This window comes from Dermacentor variabilis, chromosome 8, assembly GCF_050947875.1.
Source record: "Dermacentor variabilis isolate Ectoservices chromosome 8, ASM5094787v1, whole genome shotgun sequence".
NCBI classification, from domain to species: domain Eukaryota; kingdom Metazoa; phylum Arthropoda; class Arachnida; order Ixodida; family Ixodidae; genus Dermacentor; species Dermacentor variabilis.
Window position 1 is genome coordinate 44,561,951 of NC_134575.1, and position 16,554 is coordinate 44,578,504.

The 16,554-nt window shown below is 46.4% G+C and overlaps 1 protein-coding gene across 1 annotated transcript; it reads right to left on the bottom strand.

Annotated features, from left to right (window-relative positions):
- Positions 1 to 1,612: 1,612 nt before the first annotated feature.
- Positions 1,613 to 12,048, bottom strand: LOC142590169 (uncharacterized). The gene is made up of 2 exons (XM_075702065.1): positions 11,926 to 12,048; positions 1,613 to 2,809 (listed from the first exon to the last, which is right to left on the bottom strand). Exon 2 carries the CDS (start codon positions 2,765 to 2,767, stop codon positions 2,378 to 2,380), a length of 390 nt encoding a protein of 129 aa, XP_075558180.1. The 5' UTR covers positions 2,768 to 2,809; positions 11,926 to 12,048; the 3' UTR covers positions 1,613 to 2,377.
- Positions 12,049 to 16,554: the final 4,506 nt, after the last annotated feature.

Below are 16,554 nucleotides of genomic sequence, written 5' to 3' on the forward strand. Positions count from 1 at the left end.
CCATAGAATCCCGTATCATCATACCTACCAACTATCGCGAAGTTGCCTCAAATTTTACCAATTTCGGCCTGGTTTACGAAGTTAGGAATGCTGCATCAAGTTTTAGGCGCAAGTAATTTCTTTTCGCGAAGATGTATCGCATGTTTGTCTCAGTACCTTCCGCTGTGAAGTCTTCTGGTTGCGAGAGGATGAAAGAGGGATACTTGCTTCGAACAAGTTCCTACAAACAGGTTCCTGAAGGAGGTGAAATCGGCAACAGCCAAGTCGCTAAAGAACTCACTGTGACCTAGAAACAGTTTCTTGCTCGTCATTCTTGGCCTTTCGAAGTTTGTTGCTGCTCGGTGTGCTGCGTATAAAGTTAAACCGTAGTTACCGATCTTATGTGTCCCTTAAAAGACGTGTGGGGAGGCAAGCTTTCAATAGAATGCGTTCTATCTTCCTCATTCCGAGAATGAGGAATATATATATATATATATATATATATATATATATATATATATATATATATATTGTTTATTTCTATCGGAGTAGGGAAAAGTAACAGGTGCGTCTCTATCCTCAAGACAACATACGTGTTTGCAGGGATTAATTATCCCCTAATAATAATAATAATATTTGGCGTTTTACGTGCCAAAACCACTTTCTGATTATGAGGCACGCCGTAGTGGAGGACTCCGGAAATTTTGACCACCTGGGGTTCTTTAAAGTGCACCTAAATCTAAGCACACGTGTGTTTTCGCATTTCGCCCCCATCGAAATGCGGCCGCCGTGGCCGGGATTCGATCCCGCGACCTCGTGCTCAGCAGCCCAACACCATAGCCACTGAGCAACCACGGCGGGTTAATTATCCCCTACACACTGCGATACCGCCGAGCACCGGCTAGCGAGTTATATTAAGAGCTACCCATACTAATTAATTTTTTCTTTATAACTGCGAGTCTACCTAGTTGGAACAGATTCATCTTCTTCGTCCCTGTTTGCGCACAAAAAGTATTAAGATTCTCTTTATATATATAAATATATATATATATATATTGAAATGGGGTTTATTGCAGCTCGTTCGAGAGATCGCAGGTAGCTCTAGATCACGAGTCCTAGCGCTTCGCATCAACAGCCCGAGCTCGGGTCTCGCGCCGCAGCGGTGGCAGTCCGCACTGTGCCACATGCATATTACCCACTACAATATATATATATATATATATATATATATATATATATATATATATATATATATATATATATATATATATATATATATATATATATATATATAGAATGTGTGTATTTTTGTTTATGTCTATCGGAGTAGGGAAAAGTAACAGGTGCGTCTCTATCCTCAAGACAACATACGTGTTTCCAGGGATTAATTATCCCCTACACACTGCGATACCGCCGAGCACCGCCTAGCGAGTTATATTAAGAGCTACCCATACTAATTAATTTTTCTTTATAACTGCGAGTCTACCTAGTTGGAACAGATTCATCTTCTTCGTACCTGTTTGCGCACAAAAAGTTTTAAGATTCTCTTTATTGCACTTGACCGAATTTTAAGCACCCTAGCATATCCAAGAAAATAAGCGCTTTTGCAAAAAAGAAAAACAGTCAGTCATTCTACAGTTTGTGCACACACAGAATAATATGTGTGGGGAAAACGATAATTCTGCGCCTCTTCGTTCACAATTGAGCTGTCGAATTGCAGAACGCGTGGGCTACATCAAGAAAATCAAACTCTTGAGACGCCGACCAACGCAGGAACCGCTGAGTTCTTGCCGCTTGCAATAGCATAGCTATTCACGAAGACAATTTATCCAAGTCAAGCGGTACTCGTGAGATGGTCTGGGGCCATCGAAAACATGTTCATACTCCAGTATTAACTGAGCGCTGCCTATAGGTACGCCTTGCTCCAAGTGGCTAGTTTAGAACTGCCGAACAAATGACCACACGTACCGTGTTGCTCACTGCACAATACCCGGAAACAAGTGGGTTGAGCAAATGAGGCAAATAATTTAGGAGAAGAAACACTCCTTGCACACGATAAACGGCAACGTTAATTCGAAAGGTTCCATCCGGAATCACAAAGCCATGATTAGCCTTGCTACGATTTAAAAGAAGACTCGAGCAATGAAAAAATATAGCAACATTAAAACGCATGACAGGTGAAACGCGCAGAGCAGAGAGCACCCTAGGAATTCTCAAGAAAAAAAGAAAGGTAAAGGAGATTGCAAATGAAAGACACGAAATGGTAACCGACTTCGACAGTAAAGTTCAAAGCTTAGGAAACGCACATGATGAAAATGTAAACATTCACTTGCAAATCTATCGCAACTGCCCGATACCGCAGCCACCCGAGGCTCTCCAACACAAGAAACCGTCTGCTTCACGTGCCAAAAAACGAGCACTTCGGCACCGACGACACCATAGGAGAGTCGGCCGGGCACTTGAATGCGCGGCCGAAGCTGGCCACATGCTTCAGGACTTCGCCGCAGTGGGGCCTTTGCCAGTTCGATTGATCGGGCCGGCGGCGCTGCCTGGACTGGCACGTGGTGCGGCAGTAGACCAAGAAGAAGAGCATCTCCGGTGAGACGTCTTTTCGCTGACCCGGAAGCCAGTTTCTCCTCGGCTTGTTGGCCTCCTCGCTTCTCTCGCTTCCCGCTCCGAAAACGGCGGCGTGCGCCACCTCGATCGCTGCAACGTGCGCCATCGTCCAGCTGCTGTCGTTCACGCACGCGAGCTTCTGCTCGTACGACTTGCGACTGGAGTGGGACATCCACCGGCGCCGGTTGCGCTTGGCATCGAGCCGCGTGCCATGCTAGTGAACACAGACACGAGAAAGAAGCAGAATGCCAGTTAAGGTTGTTTTTTTTTTTGTTGCTTTCACAGCGTCTCGACCGAATTCACCACCAGAAAAACTTTACGGCGCGCACCCATCATGGCGAGGATTCCTTCCTCGCCGGGCAGGCGCGAAAGAACGCGGTCCTCGCATACTCTCCTCGCGTTCGTTGACTTGGTTCCGCACACGCCTGGCTCTCTTTTGAAATGTTGCAAATGTCCGCACGTTCCGGTAGCCTATGATATGGCATATGTGCCGTGCTTCGTGAGCCTATCACTTATGTCCGACTATAAGGCTTCGGCGGCGTCCAAGAAGAGTTGAAGTTATTTGTTATTTCATTTCGAACAATTACGAGTGCTTATTGAGAGATGCGAGAAGCTGTAGACCGCGCCAACGAAATTCTTAATGTGTTATAGGCTTAAATATATTTCACGAAGCTGCTACAGCCATAGTTTTGTATGTAAGGTAAAATTTGGCTATACCCCTAGGTAAAGCTTTCGTCGTCACTTCGTCGCCGGATTTATTTACCGGTATATATATATATATATATATATATATATATATATTGACGGTCAAAGTAGTGCGTGTAAGCATACCACTGTTTTGCATAGAAAATAAAGATATGCTACGTAACACACATCAGGTATACTTAAAGCACACCGACAGCCTAATTTATACGGCAATGCATTTAACGATTCCTTCAAATTTTATTGGCTTAGCCAGTGATTATGCACCAAAGCTGACACGAATTCGCTCAAGGTTGAGGACCAAATGCAAATTGTGGCTGGCAATACAGATGCTAGGGCATAAGAACCTAAAACGTTCGACATGATCCTACAATGTAAAAAAAAGTACCGTCATATTACGGTATAACAACCTGCAAACTCTTGAATGCAGCTTTCTGCGCACAATACGACGACGAAGAAGAGGCTCAGACACAAGAGCGCATACTTATTGTTTGATTTTGTTTTATATTGCAGAATGTGTGACACGTAAGCCTCTTCGTTCTCGTCTTGTGCGCAAGAAGCTGCATTCATGTCCTACCAACATGCCCAAACAGTCACGTTTGAAAACTCTCGATGCCAGGAAGTATCCACGATGATTCATAGTGAGGTAGTTACCAGCCAACTTTACCAATGCAGTAACTCAAGAAACTGATTTTGAAGTCGTAGTGCTCCTTAAGATTACCAATGCCTTGCCACGTGCAAAAACCTCTGAAGCTGCACTCATTTACCATCGTTACAAATGCCGTACCACAAGAAACTACCATTGAAGACGTAGTACCTCCCAACATTGCCAATGCCGCACCAGGAACAAGAACGTCTAAAGACCTAGTTGTGCATCGACGTTGTCAATGCCGTGTCATGGGTGAACGATTATATAAATGTAACATGCAAGTTCAGAGTCGGAACCGTAATTGGCGCATGAGTGATATCACCCGTGAGATGTCGTAACTGTAATGACACCGTAATAAATTTGTACGGCTGCCGCACTTTACAGCAGCTTTGATGAATAATGAGAACGTCATAAAATAACGCAACATAAATGGACGGAACGAAACAAATCGCAACTCCAGCGATTGCTACAGCTGCTCGTGTGTGTGAATCCTTTCCTTTTGTGTTACACAGCATTCCGCAATGTTGTAGCCATTTGTTAGGTAGCCTATTTAAAGTGGAACTCATGCGGTCATGAGTTCATTAGAAAAGAAATATGTTAGCCAGAATAATGAATAAAACCGCCTTCATGGTTCTTGTATGGGTATCAGGAGCTCAACTTTTATTGATATTTTTCATGCAGTAATAATTGATACTCCATAAAGGTTACATGAATACTCAGGATAGTCTTAGGGGAAAAAAAAACACAAGACGGCCAGTTTTCAGTTGTACTGTATTTGAAGGACGCGAACAGCCTAGCTTTGGGCGTCAGAGGAGCTGGATATGAAAAGCAGGATATGTAAGTCAGTACGTGAAGTCAACCAAGCAATACTAAAGAAAGACACAGAGAGCACCATTTCATTCATTTCGTCTTGCAGATCGCAATCTCTGCGCAAGCCGCCAGACCTACCAAGCAGGTTACTTTGTTTCTATTCATTTGCTGGCATGTGCGTTCTTCTTCGCATGTGTCAACGAGGTATCGGGTATGAATATGAAATAGGCAGGTGACAAACGCAAATAAAAACATCCATGCAAAACAGTTGTGACAACTAACTTATAATTACAGCTTTATTCCGCATCACCTACTAAGACTGGCACGTAGTTCCAGCCCCTACTACTATACAAGTTAAGATATACACAGATCCCAGCAGCCACACAGGATTATGCATCCAAATATCGGCACAAATGCTAGGCTATTCCACAAAGTAACGCAAATATGTGTAGCCATGATGGTATACCCACGCATGAACAGCATCAGTAACTATATGTGTACCTGCATTTTTAATAGGCATAACTGGTGATGGACCAAATGAAAACTTTCTTATATATGCAAGAATTAATGTGGTTATGACAACTTATCAGTTTGAAACTGCCAAATTTTACAAAGAACAAGCGACACTTTCAATGTAACACGATGCAGAAAGGAAAGACGGCGTGTTGTCGTTCGGATGGAGAAGTCAAAATTAGGTACAATAATATAAAAACCTTAAAGATACTAGTCCAATAAATCTTTCTCGTGTTAATGTTCTTGAGTAATATTGTTTACAGGCAATGCTTTTTGTACAATAAGGTAAGAGGAATTGAGCACACCAATACGTGTTGCTGTGAATTGCGGATACAACTTGTAAAATATACTGCCTAGCCTCACAAGCTTCTTTCAGAATATCATTACCTGCTTTTTGTGGTTAACCTGTAAAAATCGCAGGGCATAAGAGACAAGGTAATACCATCTAGCGTATCCTTTGCTAGTCATGGCCAGAAGGAACTTTAGCAGCAAAATATTGAAAACTTCCAAGCGTAGTACAAATTTTACAGCAAATAGGTCACGTATATTTACCCTTGTTCTAAGTGCTATGTTATAAAACGCAAGGCGATTAAACAAGCTAAAGTCAATCTATGTCAATACATAGCCGTAATGCACGTTAACTCTCTGGAATGCCGACTATTTGCTTTATTCAAATATTTTATTGCTTGCTCAAAGAACCTTTTTAAGTTATTAAATGAGAGGTGGGCTTCTGTTCGTTAACGAAATTTTTGTTTCTATCGTTATCTTTGAAGTGGTACGCAGTTTGATCGACAAGATCATTCCAATCCCTGCCTGTGTGGACGAAGAACTTCAGATACAAAGAAGTACGTGCAGGCGGCAGATATACATGGTCTTTCTGTGATGTATGCTCAATGGGGAAATATTGGACAGTTAAGAAGGACTTGATATTAAAAAAACTTTGAAGTATTGTCTTTTTAGGTCGTAATGCTACTGAAGTAGGGCTCGGGCTAGACGCTGTTCCTGGTGTGACTGGCTAAGCCTGCGCTGTTGCGTCTTCTTGTCCGCGTCCTACGTGTTGTCCACAGCCGAGTCGGACTTCTTTGCCATAATTGGTGGTGGTTTGCAGGATCTCCTCTAATCCTGGAATTGCGACGCCGGACTCTCCCTGCCATCATGACCACAGCAAGCGCCCCGAGCTCACCACCACCTGCTCCCCAGTCCGCCGTATGCCCCGGCACACTCCGTCAGCGGGACCCTCCCATCTTCAGGGGCACTGACGACCAAGACGTTGATGACTGGCTCTCACCATACGAACGCGTCAGTCTGAACAACAAATGGGATGACCTCACGAAATTGACCACCGTCCCTTTTTACCTCACCGGAATAGCCCACTTATGGTTTCGGAACCCCGAAAGCGAAGTCCCAAGCTGGACAGTGTTCAAGACAAAGTTCAGCCAGGTCTTCGGCCGCCCTGCTGTTCAAAAGCTTCGTGCCGCACAGAGTCTGAAGTCGCGCTCTCAGCAGCCTGGTGAGACCTTTACCAGCCACATCGAAGATGTCATCGATCTCTGTGATCGGGTAGATGCATCCATGACTGAGGGCAATAAAATCAAGCATATAACGAAGAGTATCGACGAGGGCGCATTTCAGATGCTCATTTCAAGGAGCCCCTCTACTGTTGCCCAAGTTATTGGGCAACAGTACCAGAAGATGCCAGAACGGATGCGTTCTGGCACCTGTATCCTGTTCCGTTGCCTCCGACTCTACCGTACTCTTCACGCCTGCCATTGTTTTCGTTCACCGCCACCTCTCACCACTCCCAACTGCGCTGCTTAGCCTTCAAGCTGGTGCTACTCACCTTCCTATACACAACCACTTCCCATTCCCGATTACGTTGCTTCGCGGTGAATCTTTCGGCACTGTGGAGCCTTACGATACTATTACCACGTTGGACCTTCCTGTTGGATCGTCAGAGGTCAACACCCTCTGCTGTAGTTCCGTACCTGCCACATCGCCTGAAGACGTTTTCAGCCACGTCATCGACAACGCCTTAAGCCCCACGCAACGCCATGACCTTCTCCGTCTACTCGAGAGATTTCGCCCTGCTTTTGACAGCCATAGCACTTCTTTGGGCCGAACAACGACTGTATGTCGCCGTATTGACACCGGTTCTCACTCGCCGCTACGGCAGCGACCCTACCGCTTATCATCGACGGAACGACGCGTCATTGACGAGCAAGTAGGTGACATGCTAAAGCGTGGTGTCATTGGACTGTCCGACAGCCCATGGGCATCGCCAATTGTTTTAGTTAAAATGAAGGATGGCTCGATCCGCTTTTGCGTGGATTACCGTCACCTAAACAAAATAACCCGAAAGGATGTTTATCCATTGTCGCGGATCAACGACACCCTCGACAGCCTACAAGGTGCAGAGTTCTTTTCCTCTCTCGATCTACGCTCTCGTTATTGGCAGGTGTCTATGGCTACACAAGATAAGCCTAAAACTGTTTTCATCTCACCAGGTGGCTTATACGAATTTCGTGTGATGCCATTTGGACTTTGCACCGCGCCCGCGACTTTTGAGCGGATGATGGACACTAATCTTCGAGGCCTCAAATGGAACACGTGCCTGTGTTATTTGGATGATGTAGTAGTATTCGCACCAGATTTTCCTACTTACCTTCATCGCTTGGAGCAGGTCTTACGCTGTCTCAGGGACGCTGGCCTCCAACTAAACCTGAAGAAATGTCACTTTAGGGCACGCAAGCTGACAATTCTCAGACATGTCGTGTCGAAGGACGGCGTTCTCCCTGATGCTGCTAAGCTCCGTGCTGTTAAAGAATTCCCGAGGCCAACGTCTCTAAAAGACTTGTGGTTTGATTGGCCTCTGCTCGTACTTTCGCCGCTTTATTCAAAATTTCGCTTCGAATATGGCACCTCTGACAGAGCTTCTTCGGGGAGACCCCAATCTTTCTGCGTGGTCCCCGACTTGCGATGATGCCTTCGCGACGCTACGTCGCCTGTTCACAACACCACCGATACTGCGCCATTTAGATCCAACTGCTCCCACGGAAATCCATGCGGCTGCTAGCGGTGTTGGTCTCGGCGCTGTACTCGCCCAGCGAAAGCCGGGCGGCCAAGAATATGTTGTTGCTTACGCGAGCCGCACTCTCACGAAAGCTGAAGCGAACTATTCCCTCACGGAAAAAGGATGCCTCGCGATCATCTGGGCCATCACAAAATTTCGTCCATACCTGTACGGCCGGTCCTTCGATGTCGCTACCAATCACCACGCACTTTGCTGGTTGTCTTCTCTCAAGGATCCCTGCGGCCGCCTAGCCCGGTGGGCACTGAGACTCCAAGAGTACGATATCCGGGTTGTCTACCGCTCAGGCAAGAAGCACGCCGATACCGATGCTCTTTCGCTCGCCTGTCCAGGCCGACAATGTCAGTGTCTCCGTCCTAGACGACGCACTTCTCCCATTCACTTCTGTCGACATGGCTTTGGAGCGGCGCAAGGACTACTGAATTTATCTTTGATAGATTACATCTCTGATTCACCTACACGCCCACCATCCCGAGCGTTAGGCCGACAAGCTTCGCACTTCGCCATCCGCGACGGAATTGTCTATCGCCGTAACTACAGGTCCGGACGGCCGCAAATCGCTGCTTGTAATACCTCGGCAACTCCGCACTCATGTATGTGCTGCTTTCCACAGCGACCCTCAGTGCGCACACGCTGGTCTCTTCAAGACCTACTCCAGACTACGTCATAGATTTCATTGGCGTGCTATGTACACATTTGTGCAAAAGTACATTCGCTCTTGCACAGAATGCCAACGCCGGAAGCCTGATCCTTGCCGCCCTTCTGGACCAATGCAACCTTTGCCGTGCCCTTCGCGACCCTTTGATCGGGTTGGGATAGACCTATACGGGCCTCTGCCATACACAGCTGGTGGCAATCGCTGGGTCATTGTAGCTATAGACCATCTCACGAGGTATGCAGAAGCTGCCGCTCTGCCAGCCGCGACGGCTCGTGACGTTGCCTCCTTCCTCCTTCAACGCTTCGTTCTACGTCACGGCGCTCCCCGCGAACTCCTGAGCGACTGTGGCGGCGCCTTTCTCGCCGATGTCATTCAAGAACTTCTGGCTGAATGCCGCATCGCTCTACCACCGCATATCACCCGCAAACAAACGGATTGACAGAGCACTTTAACCAAACTCTTGGCGACATGCTTTCGATATATATCGCCTCCAACCACACCAACTGGGACCTCATCCTTCCCTATGTCACGTACGCCTACAATACGGCACCCCAGTCAACGACGGGCTTTTCTCCCTTCTTTCTTCTATATGACCGCGAACCATCATTTCCCAATGACACTATTCGTCCTTACCGTCCCGACTTATCAGAGGGTACACCGGTTTCCGAAGCCGCCCGGTATGCAGAAGAATGTGGGCAACTAGCTCGCTCCCTTACAAGGCTAAAACAAGCCCTACAGAAAGTTCGTCATGACGACGGGCTACCCCAACACCAGTTTTCCCCTGACGCTCTCGTTTGGTTGTGGGTGCCTCCTACTTCGACACCAGTTGTCTCCTCTAAGTTTGTATCCCGATACCATGGGCCCTACCGGGTTCTACAGCAAACTTCTCCTGTGAACTACGTCATCGAACCTCCGACGCCCCCTACGGACCTGCGTCGCCGAGGCCGCGAAACTGTGCACGTAGATCGGCTCAAGCAGTATCACAAGCCCTTCGTCCTCACGACGCCTTAGGCCTCCTGTGTGGCTCCGTCTTCAGCGAGGGGGGAGGTTGTAAGGAAGAAGTGCGCCGTGCAGAGCTCCGCAGCCGGATCGCCAATTCTACTGAAGTGGGGCTCGGGCTAGACGCTGTTCCTGGTGTGACTGCCTAAGCCTACGCTGTTGCGTCTTCTTGTCCGCGTCCTACGTGTTGTCCACAGCCGAGTCCGACTTCTCTGCCATATTATAAATAAATATAGCTGTTGGTTTTGAATAGATTCGCCGGTCTCAGATCAGGCAGGAATAGTTCAGTTTCGGTCGTTCTTTTGTCGAATATGTTAGCAGTTTTACAGAAAGTAGTGCGAGTATCAAGGAACGACGCAAGCAATCAAACTTGCAATTAGCTTCGTTGCCTATTTTAGTGCGAAAGCACTACTAACCTACCAACCTCAATTTCGTCTTTCTCTCGATGGAGCTTCCTTATGCAGCCCCGCGCAAACTAGAAAAAAGAAACTTGACCGTCACTTTAGCCTACACCAAAGGGGGGAGAGCGAAAGCCTGCGTGCTCAAGATACTCGTTAAATTACTTGGCATTTTGATTCGAATGCGTTGTAACTCGCATTTCTTTTCTGCAACCATATGTCGTGGGTTCGAGGGCCTTAATTGACGCTACTTTAACTAACTGCGTGTAAATTTACTACGGCTTAACACCAAACGTCGTGGGTTCCACTTCCACCTAAGCTCGAGGCTTGGAGTGCCCGAATGAACTCTATCTTAATTAGCTTTGCCTTGTTAAGCGGCATCGGAGCCACCTGGGGAAGAAAGCGAACGCGCAAGCAGTGGCACCAGCGCGCGTCTGTGCGAGGCAAGCTCACGTGACTTTCTGTGCCGCCACGTTTTCCAGGCTTTCGTGGGTAGGAGCCACTTATGGCTTTCGCCTTGATAAGTGCGACCGACAATGAAATCCAGCCTCGGCCGTCGAGCACATAAGCCCGATTCTCTAACCATTAGGCCACGATCCCATTCATACTTCTCTCTTTCCAAAGCCAGTCGGCTCTTTGAAACGCTCGGCTCCTCGTCTTCTTTCTTTGCGGCAGCTAGCACGTGACGTCACGAAAATCAACTGCGCTCCCTACACTGCGCATGCGTGCCGTGCCGCTTAGGCACTCCTCGCTTACGCCTCGCCTCGTGCGCAACGACGCCCGTATGCGTATGTGCGAAAAAAAATATCAAGCCGAACAAGAAAATCAGATAAGCAAGATATTTCATTCGTGGCAGCTGGGGCGCGGCTACGAGTGGGTATTTTTATCGAAGTAGCGCGCCTGTACGAGCGCCTCGCTTGCGGCCAGCGTTGGGAACGACGTGCGATGCCTCAACAAAAGATAATCGTGCTGTGAGAACCGCGCCTGGCTAGCGAATTTCTTTCCAGCGTTAGTGCAACGCGTACCGAGCAGCGGCGCGTAATCTAACGCCTGTGCGCCACTCTAAGGAGCGGGTGGTGTCCCTGGCCGTGCTTTCGCGCGTTATTATGAGCAGTTGGAAGGTGCTTTACGCAGTAGATATGTGCACGCTGTCAATGCCGATACAAACTCGCGCAAAGACACACCGTGCAAATCACCACCACCAAACAGGCACATCAAATACATATATCGGCTCTGTGAGTGGCTAGACGAAGTGACAAGCAAATGCCGGCCGGCGATTCGGTGAGAAATTTATAATTCTGAAGGGCGATAGAGCAAGCTACGTGGTTCAATTACATGCCCAGAAGAAATGGCGACGGCTCACAGTCACAAAAACACTCGCATGAGGTCTAGAATACTAACTTGTAGCAAGGAAGCGTGCCCCATGGAAAGACAGGCGCACGGGCAGGCAGAAGATCAGTGGTTCCTACACGAACACCTTTCTGATGAAACAAAGAATACCATTTCAACTTACTATGCAATCCTTTCAACGTAGCCGGAGTATCCATAACACTGCTCGGCCAGATCGTGCAGCAGCGAAAAACGCGGCAACTTTTGAAACCCGGGACGAAGCCGCCGCTGCGCGCACATCCGAAACTACCACAGAAACCGGGCCTGCCTGTGCGCCTGGCCGTGTTGTTCCGCGCGGTGGCGTCGTCGCGCAAGTTCCGAGCAAAAAGTTAGTTCGATTGAAGTTTTAATGCTGCGTTACCGATACGGATATAGGGTGGGTCTCCTCGCAATTGCAGATAATAATGGTACTCGCCCTATCAGTTACGCTAAATAGAACTCATGCCCAAATAAGATTGCCCAAATAATCATGCCCCAAAATAAGATTTCCTTGTCAAACGGGTTCGGAGCCGTTGAAGCACCTAAAAGCACGCGGCAGGTGCGGCGTTCGTGCGGCTGCGGTCCCGCAGCATGTTCCTATAATTTTAGTTTTTTTTTTAAGTGTATTTACGTCTTAGCACGCGACTAGCATTTTCTTTCGGCTGAATTAGCAGTCTGTGTTCCTCAGTGGGATACGAGGCTACAAAAATCACACATTGTTTTTTTTTACATTCTTTGCGATAATAAAATATCGCAGCCACCAAAGACAATGCAGCAGCCATCTATTTGATATGTATGTGTGTAGGAATAAGCTAAACTGTTTTCTGTACTACCCAGCTAATCCTTTAGCTTCGTTAACAATCGATGTTGGTGCTTCGCAGCAGAGTTTGGTGGCATCTTTCGAACATATCCGATGTTCACAAACTGCTCGTGTCAATCAACGCATGCATAATTAATTAGGAGTAACGTCAGTATAGATATGAACTCCAGCTTACAAACAACTACCCATATTAGACAACAAGTCCAAAACACATCTCGCATGTCTTCCATTGTGTGACCAAGATCGCTTGAACCAACGATGAACAACTCGCATATAACAAGGTTGCGGCATCTAACAAGCTCCAGGCCACCGACACTAACCCAGCTATGTGTTGGATTCCGAGATTTTCTTCCTTTGGCGACACTGTGCTCAAGGCGTCGGAGGGGAACTCTTGAGCTGAATGCAGCCATTCGTGCGGCGCCTTTCAAGTAGAGGGACTAACCTTCCACATTCACAACCAAACTCTCCTTTTCGCTCAAGGTAGAACTTAGGCTTGATTCCAGGATTATGTAAAACTTTGTTTCGTGTGCGCGCAGCTGCTATATTTCGCACAGATTATAATGTGCTCACAGCATATTCTCGCGTTGCAAAATACGTAAATCGAATGTCTTTCATAGACATGAATTCGGTGTAAAAGATCATGGGTCGATTCCTGAAAAGCTCTCAGTTGGCACACATTGGGGAAAATCCAATTCGTGCAAAACCTACTACAGTGTGCCAAGATTTGCACCGGAGAAACGTCAGCTGACGCTGAAGTCCTCCCACAGACGCTTTGAAGTAGTCCTTTACTGCTTACAGTGCAAGTCCAGAATTCACACAGCCTTCCGCTTGTAAGAGCTCATTGCCAATGGGCGATCACCTTGGCTATAGTATGCCAAGGTTACGATTGGCCAGTGTGTTTAACGCTTTACAGTTGCAGTTTTGGTTACAATTCTGGCGCAATAACTTACGTCATTTGCATTGTCTGGCGAGAAAGTGCGCTCAAAACTTCGGAGAGTTATCAACCCCTGTCATGGCACCCGCTCGCTCTACGAGCGTTACCTTAGCTTGATGCATAGTTAATTGATTAGAGGCTTTGGTATTTAATCGTGTGCTCTTCTGGGCCAGTATGAACACTAATAGGCTTGGTTTCTGGCATCGTTTCTAATAAGTGTTAGCTTATCCCCTATAATCTCTTGCCCCACGAGCATCGGTCACTTCCTAATAGTTGATGCTGCTATGCGTACGTGACAATAATTTATAACACGGACAGGCCAGGATAAATGGCCTTTGATGGAAAGTACTCTTGGAAGTAGGCGCTGTACCCGCACAAGTTATGTTATCAGAGTAACTGAAATTGTCATTTTACAAATAAGCTTTCACTACGGCTTTTCTATCGGTCAGCTGTACCTCGTGAACCATTGCAACTGATACAGGAATCATTCGCCCAGGAGTAGTTTAAATTTAGGTTGTCACCTTCTCCGTGTTAACCCTTTAGTCAGCAAACAAAGAAACACAGCTTGGAATCCTTCCAACACGATGTTTCTTCTTCTGAAGCATAAATGCATATCAAAGTAAGTACGAAATCATTTCACCGAAAACAAAGAAACAAAGTGAAATAAAGTAGTTAAATGGCACTCTTTCTCTGCCAGTTAAAATCAATGTGTGGTGGAGGACAAAGGTTTTGTGCTTTCTTATGAAACCGAACAGCGTAACGTTTCTAATATCCATGCAATTCAATTAAACAAACAAGGAAATTGATTGTACCCTTAAAACAGAAAGACACTTTGCATTTTGAACATATCAAGTGGGGCGAACATATGCAGCATAGACCAAAGCAGCCATGCTAATGTAATACCGGCAGGAGCGAAACGGCAGGAGTCATCTTGAACAGTAACTATGCGCACTCGGCGACCACATTTTCTAACATACGGCATTTAGCGAACGTCGACTTTGTTCTGCGCACTTGTTATTGTCAGAGTGGTGCTTCTCCTCCCCCCTCCCTCTCTACGACTTTCTCGAACTCCATACCTTTCTTCTCAATAATGGAGATCAGTGCAAAACTGCAGCTGTTTGGTGTAGGGCAACAGCGGTGACTGTGCTTAGCTTACAGGAATGTTTATAACCCGACCGATAGACTAGATTCCCAAAGAAAGTCAGCCAGAGGATGTTGTCACTGCAAGCTCAGTGCTCTGACGTTTTATGATATGTATGTTGATTAGCTACTTTACTGCCACTTTACTGACTGCCTCCCTGAGTGACCTGAGAACACTGGAATCATCAGCACGTAGCCTGCCCTCTGCATATAACGCGAATGAGCTTTTTATTCATGATTGGAAAGATACAACATTACTGTAGTTAGACAACCGCAGAAAGGGAAGTTTTCTTGCAATGGTGTGCGTCAGCTGCTGTTGATAAATTTAGCTTTCAGTTTCGTCAAATACACCGGTATTTAAAATGTGCGATTGACGATCTGTATTCCACGTAATCAAACTCTCAAAATAGGTTTTGCCAAAAATTCATGAAGGCAGTCAAAAGCGGCACAGAAAGCATACCTTAACTCTCAACTTACGGTCAACAATACGGTTCAGTGTCATTGTTCACCACCTGCAGAGTATCTATGCGCTTTAGAAGGGAAATGTGCGTCCTTCAAACATAAATTGGGGCCAATAAAAATAACATGTCTCTTAAACAAAGGAAATAATTTTCACAGGGGCGACAGTGCAACATTTCCTTGCACATGAGGAGAGGGAGCCAGTGTGCACGTATTGCTAACAAAACATCTGGTCCTGCTCACTCCTAATATTTTTTTTTGAATGTCAGTGTTTAGAAGTTAACAAAATAAAGGCAAAATCGGAAGTCAAGACTAATACTTGATTATTGCTTTTGTTTTTGCAGATGTTTCTGTTAGGTCCGCGATATTGCTGTAACCAAACGCGTTGACAAGGTGAGGAAGTGATTCTTCGATCCGTGGTATATCTGCGTGTTTTTTTTTACATTAGATATGCTGGATGATCTGCGAACGTGGGATTGCCTAACAATATCGTCCACGGACGTAAGTCACCCTTCAAACCTGAAGAGCTTCAAGACAAACCTCCTTTCAATGCGTCTCGTTAATATGTATTCCCTTTCTCCGCATATCGCTCTGGAAATTGGCTGCTGTTTCGTGTGTTCAAGAACGAGGTTCCACGACCGCTCCGTTTTTAAGGCCCCTCGCCACCTACAATCTTCAAGACAGCCACCGACTGTCCATTGCTGAAAGCCTAGGATCTGCGAAGTGCTTTCCTGCTGCGCCACGAGAACATCCAGATGCCATTTCTCATTTGCTTTGGGTACTAAATAAAACAACCGTTAAAACTTGAACGAGCCACAAAGTTTTGTTGGTCTTATCAGAGATTCGTCACAGTAAGGGAGATTTTCCAACACTACTTGACGCTTTTATAGGTGTGCGCAAATATTAAATTAAAATGATACATTCACACCACCGACGTGTTTCAAAGCAATTATTATTTTCGGCTTCCGGCGCTTAGCAAATTCACTTGCAATTCTCCCAATTTGATATCTCACTTACTTTCCTAAGACGCCTTTTTCAGTGCCCTCATAAAAAAAGAAACCACAATGGCGTTTACAGCACTGATAGCTGCATAATGTGAGAGCACCACTGGCTTTTGTGGTTCCTCGGCCGTGTCCCCTGCATGATTTTTTAGAGAGCACAAACTCACCTAGCTCCTCCCAGGGTGTCAGCCCTGTATATCTTGACATCTTCGCCAACGCCGGCGTAGATTTTATGTCGACAAGAACACCGTTTGCATCTAGTACTCACTTCACACATCTTGATCATTCGAGAAGGCTAAGGAGCAGTGTGAAGATGAGGACTTTGTAAGTTCAACCTAACAGAACGGCCAGTTCGTGTTAGGTGTATTTTTAATGCTTTGTGTATTAGGACCTGCTTGTTGTTCGCAACACATATAAACA